The 7,771-nt window shown below is 38.2% G+C and overlaps 1 protein-coding gene and 1 long non-coding RNA gene across 3 annotated transcripts in view; one reads left to right on the forward strand and one right to left on the reverse strand.

Moving 5' to 3' along the window:
* LOC109975059 (uncharacterized) overlaps nucleotides 1–7,771 on the reverse strand; it is a 50,004-nt gene that overhangs the window by 2,861 nt on the left and 39,372 nt on the right. The window lies entirely within an intron of this gene.
* Nucleotides 6,939–7,771, forward strand: part of LOC109975058 (cornifelin homolog B-like) — a 3,235-nt gene continuing 2,402 nt past the window's right edge. The window contains exon 1 of the mRNA XM_020625583.1: nucleotides 6,939–7,044. Coding sequence (XP_020481239.1) covers nucleotides 6,939–7,044 — 106 coding nt within the window. The remainder of the gene's footprint in view (nucleotides 7,045–7,771) is intronic.

Raw genomic sequence — 7,771 nt, forward strand, 5'->3', positions numbered from 1 at the left:
CAGGTTTATCTATTGTGGACAAAGCAGGTCAGCCACTGGACACAGGGATCTGGATTGAATATTGTGAGTCTATTGAGTGACCACATATTAAAAAAAAAACGTTCTTGCAACAGAGTAGCACGATTTACAACATCACTGGTTTGAGTGTGGGCCTCAAGCAAGAATCCTTGTATAAAGAGATTTGCTCATAACTTAACTCTTGTCACATTCACCCACTTCTTTTAGGTAGAAAAGAAAATCAGGAGTGGTCCAGGTCTGTTGTACAAGTCACACAATCTGCCCTAATTTGACTTAATAATTACAATCCCTTAATCCTTAATTTAGGTTATAGAAACAAATGCCAGTATGAAATTAAATAAAAGTTAATAAAAATTAATATTATTGCAGTCTGATCACGTGCATCAATAGCTCAATAATACTGAGAATATTTATTGTACTACACCTGCTGCCCCATTGTTATCACAACACTCAATGGCCCATTACTACTTATCTTGTTACATCTCAGTGGGCCTCTACTCACTTATTATGAGGTTCAGTAGGTTATCATACCACAGACCTTTATTATTGTTACCACAACAACAAACATGGATTCTTCCTGCGTGATTAGGTTTAGGCAGTAAAACTAAGTGGTTAGGTTTGGGAATAAATTGTGACCTGGATTAAAATGGTCATGGACGCAAAATATAATGTTTCACAGTGGAATCAAACACTATTCGCATGTGGAAATGTCCATTGATTTCTCACCCCATCTTGCTCCTCTGAACTTGGGCTGTCTCCTTTTATATACAGTACTACACCACCGAATTCACTTCCTGCCATACTTACTATGGCCACTAGAGGTCAATGACGTACCACGGGGTGCACATTCATTAATGATAATCTCCTGGCCTCCTGGGAGGTACAGGAGGACCCTCCTCAACCATACATGTGGTCATGATAATGAGTGATAAATGCCATTCAGTGGCAATGCAACATGAGTCTGTTGGCTGCCGGAGTCTTTATGGAAGTGACTGTCCAGGTGAACATCCATCATAACGCCCAGTGTAACCTTTAGCTATAATGAGATGTACGTATGCTGATGTCCATTTCCATGACTCTGGACCTTTTTTGCATCTATCAAACCGTCCCCTCTGCCTCACAGTGTTGACAGCTTTAATAACATTCTGTAAAATTGTTTCCTGAAAACTACTGGCACTGTTGTTATGCTTTGTCTGCTGATTTCCAACACAACCCCACAGTCTTAAGTTTTTCTTTATACTCTTGGGGGTATTTTTTGCGTGGACGTACCCCATTAAAGGAGCTGAACATTTAGCGTTGTACCAATTTTAACATGAATGTGTACTTATGAACAGGAGACAATGATAATGTTGAAATGAGCAGTTTATGACAAAATTGTGCAGTTATGTAGGTTTGCTTAATCTGACTTGTAACACTTGTAATATGAGCAGACCTCATAGGAAAGATGAATGTGTTCAAGCAGGAGGCCCACTGTTAACATGCCTGAATATGTGGCTTGTTGTTTAACAAATCAAATGATCGGCAGAATCAATATGTGCTCTCATGTGCCTTAAAATAACGTACTGTCCCAAACAACTAACAATGTTTATACTGTTTCATCTACTGCTTTGCATTAGTTTTGTAATCATGTTTACAGTTCCTGCACATGCATTGATAAGTTCAGAGATACAAGCTAAGAGCACAAGTCTGTTGTAATAACTGCTCTCAGCTATTCCAAATATTTAAGGACTTCACTATCTTATGAGATCATCAGACTCTAAAAACTGCCGCTCACATAAACTTTTCATAGAACGCTCTGGATCAAAGTTCACAGGTGCAAACAAGTTGACCATTCATGTGTAACAAAAACAGCTGCATCTGCTACTATGTCAGTGAGATGAGTTAACTGAGTACTGGAAAAATGTTTTAAAAGTGAACATGGTATGATACTTGTTATAAAAAATAATTAGCAAACAGAACAACAAAGAAACTGAACAACAAACAGGTGATACATCAGTTTAAGGGTTTTTAAGGGAGAGCTCAGAAATGTTTGCATATCTGAGCAGCCATCTGGAGTCTGAAAGAAACGGATGATGGCCACAGTTTACAGTAAACATGGTGGAGGCAGCTCTGGAAATTTCCTGGTAATAGTGAAACATGAGGTGAGCAGGCAAGCAGCAAAAATTATGGTGTTCTATTGTTTAAAAAGGTTTTCTTAAAAAAGCTTTTATTGACAAAATGAAATATAAATACAAAAAAGATTAAAAAGATAAATTCCCTGTTTTCGTTCCAATAAAATACTACAATAATCAGCCCTAACTGTAACAAACACCATTTATACACAGATCACTGTCAACACATACATGTAGTTGTAACTAAATCTGAAATATTAAAAGTTATCAATACATAAAAAGGGAGGTTTGAGTGGAGGAAACTGCTGAAGATCTTTGCATGAGATCATCAACGGCGTAACAGAAGTATCAGATTATAATGGATGCCCTCTTGTTTTCAGGTATTTACACATAATGTTCCAGTGACTTACTAAATGTGTCACTGTATTTGAGATGATGGTGTGAAGGGAAGTAATCACTGTGGCATTCAGCTTTCCATGCTGACTAAACAGGATTGACTGTAGGAATTTAGGGTGGAGCAGCGGCATGACTATAGAGATGAGTTTCTGTTTGGAGTACTGATCAAATCTCTACACCATGTTTTTCCAGTTCCAGTGCTATTCATTTCATTTAAAACATCTTTCCATGCTTTGCTTTGTCTGTCAGGCCTTTACTGTGGTTTGTGGCAAGCAGTTACTGCGGTGCCTTAGTAAAGATTTCTTAACCATTGTTAAATGATGGGAGAGGTTTATTTATTCATGATCCCTGCCTGGATTTGCCAAAGTATAACAAACAAGTGACCTCCTGGACAGGATGATGTGCTGGTTGCGTGACTGGAATTTCACAGGTTTGATCCCTGCCATTACCTAACATACAGATTTAAGGTGAAATGAACCAGCTCTGTATAGCAGAGTCCTTGGCTACAAAAGACAGAACTTCACTAATCCCAAGCCCAATGTTTTATGAACAGTACCAGAAAGATTTAATGGCACTGGCTGGGTCCACCGGTAAGACATTTGCTTCAGTCCCAGAATCAGCTTTTTTTCATAAATCGGTGCTATTGATCACCCTTTATGTCTGTCTATGGGTTTTACAAACATTTAACCAATGAAAAGCATTAAGAAGGGCTTGTGACTAAATCTCATAACTCCACTGAATCCCGAAACTGTCGGCAAAACCTCATATGATTTAGGTACAATGTTAATATTGATATAACACACACAGGTAAGTGACCATATAAAGATACAATACCAACTTTGACAATGTGATGTAGAATTATTTTAGATACATGGGTTTTTTTAATTTCCTGAAGAGGAGCGGTTTTGGAGATATGAGGTTTCTGCCCGACAGCGACAATATGATAGTTACTTTATTGTCCCCTTTAGGTAACTTTTCATGGGCTGCTGCATTAGAAATGCAAAAGGTTTCTTATCAGGACAACATTCTCCATTTTTCTGAAGGGGACACTTCCTTAAAGTCAAACTGATTGATTGAGATGGAAACTGAACAAACTAGGTGTTTGAGGAAGTCGAGAAGAGGTTGCTATTTTCGCACATCAGGGCACAATGCGGGTGATCATGTAATGGCCTCGCCCTCCCCTCACTCGGTTTGATGCTTATTGACTATAATAAGTTCTGGCTGAGTGACGAGAAAAGAGCGCAGGATGGACCAGTTTGTCCGGTTTGTTCCCTCAGGTCCTGTCCACAGGTATTTTTGTGGCAGCGTCTCAGTGCAGACATCACCGTGACAGGACGACCAAGGTGAGAAAAGTGTGCTCTTTAGGATCACCACACAATTTAAATGCTTGTCTATATATTAGATTTTATTATTTCTAACCTTGGATATTTGTCTCCTGTAAGGATTTGATGCTTTTTTTGTAAAACTCTGTCAACTTTGCTTTAAAGCCAACATGCTATAAAATACTGAATTATACTTTACTGTGTACTGTTTAAGTATCTAAGGTTGAGTTTCTCGACCTTTTGTCAAAGATGAAATTTTCCAAGAGATTTTTTTTACCATTTACACAATCAGGTATCAATTGTTATTGTTTTTTTGTTGTTTTTTATTGTTCAGAATTTGGCCTCGAGTCCGCAATAAAGTTTTTATCTATTTAAAAAAGTAAATCCATTGGCTATAAATATATAATTTTCATTTGTAAAGTATAATTAAGAGATTTATACATTACAAATGTGATCCCTCAAATGTCTGAGATGATTTTAGGCTCTAAAACTGGAGTTTCACTTCATAAATTTTGTGACATGTTAAGAAATCTCAAAAAACATGTCAGCAATACAATTAGGCTCAGGTTACTTTACGTTACAGTAACCTGAACCTGATCAAGTCCATAGAGCTGACAACTGTGAATGTGAGGAGAACCGATTCAAGTCAGTGAGAGAGCTCTTGAGCACTTTCACCAGTGCATGTAGAGTGCTGTGAATCCAAAGTTCAGACTTCCAAATTTATGATTCTTCAGCCTCTGATTATCTGCACAAATCATGATTACCAGGTCACCCATTGTAGCTTGTTTTTCATAGGGCCTTAAACCACGAAGCTCTCTGAAGTGCAGGAAAAAGTTGGCTCCACATTCATATTCTGTTTGGCCAAGCTGCATTACATAACTGTATTTTCCAGTCTATCATCTTTAATGACAAAACTGGTTTGTAATTCCCCTCCTAAACAAAACAAACTATTTACTTCCGAGCCACTTTGAATCAAGCAGCATTCTTTGTCAGTGCCTTTTATTTATAATAAAACCAAAAATAACACTGTTTTCTGCTCCAACACTGCTGTGGTGAAGGCTTGGTTACGTTTAGGCACAGTGACTTGGTAAGGAATAATCATGGTTTGGATAAAACTTAACACATAATCAAGGTTAGGGGTTCTTCCTTTCTCAGAGAAACCACTTGTTTCAGGATAAACATTGTGGATATAAAAAAAAAACACTGTCAATAGAAAAAGAAGGTTACAATATTTCATTTTTTTTGCTGCAGATAAACAGGAGTCATTTTTTGCTGCAATGGGTGTGTGCAAAACTCTTTTACTTGAAAGAGGTGTTTTAACTTCCACCTTGGCCTTAGTCAGAGTAACTGATATGTTTGTTTAACCAAAAAACAAAGTCAATAAAGTGACAACAACCTTTGAAAGACTGGAATGTACAATTATGTAATTGAAGTTGGGCAAACAAAATGTGTATGTGGAGCCAACCTGTTTCCTCATTTCAGAGAGTTTCCTTGGTTTGTACACAACCAAACTGAAATACTTATCAGTGTACTATTTTTATTTTGTATTCTTTCTTAAAGTGGAATGATTTTATACTTAAAACTATTTTAAAAATGTAAAACTGTGTTACATACTGACGATTTTCTCAATTACAAAATATTTCTTATATATGTGTGTGTATATGTATAGTGACATTGTAGCAGAGGTATCATTCATTGTCTACACTTTGCGTATACTTGTATTTTACACATGTGACATTAATAAACGTGCTTGACACAAGATCTACAACCTGGTCCCTTAGACGCCATCATGTCTTCCAAGCTGGTCATCAGGCAGCCTCAGCCTGTGATGGATTCCAGAGAATCTGATGAGTGGGGGTCTGGGATATGTGACTGCTGTGACGATGTGCCTGGATGTAAGTGTCTGTGCTTATATGACATACATACACAGGTATTTACACCAGTACAAGTGCTGCATGACCAAATAAGTTTATGAAAGAAGTCAATCCTGATTTAATCTGTTAATTAATATACATATTTTTCAAAGATGATTTATAAAAAGTGTTCTCTAAAAGACATCTAATAAATAGACTGCATATAAAAAGGGACATCATGTCACCACCTCCTGCCAGTATGCATAAGTTGGGACATCCATTATCTATACCGCTTATTCCTGAATAGGGTCGCGGGGGGCTGGAGCCAATCCCAGCTGACACTGGGTGAGAGGCGTGGTCCACTCTGGACAGGTTGCCAGTCTGTCTACATGTCAACCCTGTGATAAACAATCACACACACTCACACTCATTCCTACGGGCAAGTCAGAGTCACCAATCAGCCTAAGCTGCATGTCTTTGGACTGTGGGAGGAAGCCGGAGCACCTGGAGAGAACCCACGCAGGCACAGTGACTTGGTAAGGAATAATCATGGTTTGGATAAAACTTAACACATAATCAAGGTTAGGGGTTCTTCCTTTCTCAGAGAAACCACTTGTTTCAGGATAAACATTGTGGATATAAAAAAAAAACACTGTCAATAGAAAAAGAAGGTTACAATATTTCATTTTTTTTGCTGCAGATAAACAGGAGTCATTTTTTGCTGCAATGGGTGTGTGCAAAACTCTTTTACTTGAAAGAGGTGTTTTAACTTCCACCTTGGCCTTAGTCAGAGTAACTGATATGTTTGTTTAACCAAAAAACAAAGTCAATAAAGTGACAACAACCTTTGAAAGACTGGAATGTACAATTATGTAATTGAAGTTGGGCAAACAAAATGTGTATGTGGAGCCAACCTGTTTCCTCATTTCAGAGAGTTTCCTTGGTTTGTACACAACCAAACTGAAATACTTATCAGTGTACTATTTTTATTTTGTATTCTTTCTTAAAGTGGAATGATTTTATACTTAAAACTATTTTAAAAATGTAAAACTGTGTTACATACTGACGATTTTCTCAATTACAAAATATTTCTTATATATGTGTGTGTATATGTATAGTGACATTGTAGCAGAGGTATCATTCATTGTCTACACTTTGCGTATACTTGTATTTTACACATGTGACATTAATAAACGTGCTTGACACAAGATCTACAACCTGGTCCCTTAGACGCCATCATGTCTTCCAAGCTGGTCATCAGGCAGCCTCAGCCTGTGATGGATTCCAGAGAATCTGATGAGTGGGGGTCTGGGATATGTGACTGCTGTGACGATGTGCCTGGATGTAAGTGTCTGTGCTTATATGACATACATACACAGGTATTTACACCAGTACAAGTGCTGCATGACCAAATAAGTTTATGAAAGAAGTCAATCCTGATTTAATCTGTTAATTAATATACATATTTTTCAAAGATGATTTATAAAAAAGTGTTCTCTAAAAGACATCTAATAAATAGACTGCATATAAAAAGGGACATCATGTCACCACCTCCTGCCAGTATGCATAAGTTGGGACATCCATTATCTATACCGCTTATTCCTGAATAGGGTCGCGGGGGGCTGGAGCCAATCCCAGCTGACACTGGGTGAGAGGCGTGGTCCACTCTGGACAGGTTGCCAGTCTGTCTACATGTCAACCCTGTGATAAACAATCACACACACTCACACTCATTCCTACGGGCAAGTCAGAGTCACCAATCAGCCTAAGCTGCATGTCTTTGGACTGTGGGAGGAAGCCGGAGCACCTGGAGAGAACCCACGCAAGCACAGGGAGAACATGCAGAATCCACACAGAAAGGCCCGAGCTCAAACCCAGAACCTTGTCACTGTGAGGTGACGGTGCTAATCATTGCACCTCTGTCCTGCCAAAGCGAGGCCAAAATACTGCAAATATGGGCGTGGCCATCTTATATTTGGCAACAAAAATAAATCAGTTTTTAAAAAAGACTTAAAAACAGACAGAGAAGAAGCTTGTCTGATGGGCAGCGGTAAATCGTTCCAAAGTTTGG

The sequence above is a fragment of the Monopterus albus genome, unplaced genomic scaffold (genome assembly GCF_001952655.1).
Source record: "Monopterus albus unplaced genomic scaffold, M_albus_1.0 scaffold360.1, whole genome shotgun sequence".
NCBI classification, from domain to species: Eukaryota; Metazoa; Chordata; class Actinopteri; order Synbranchiformes; family Synbranchidae; genus Monopterus; species Monopterus albus.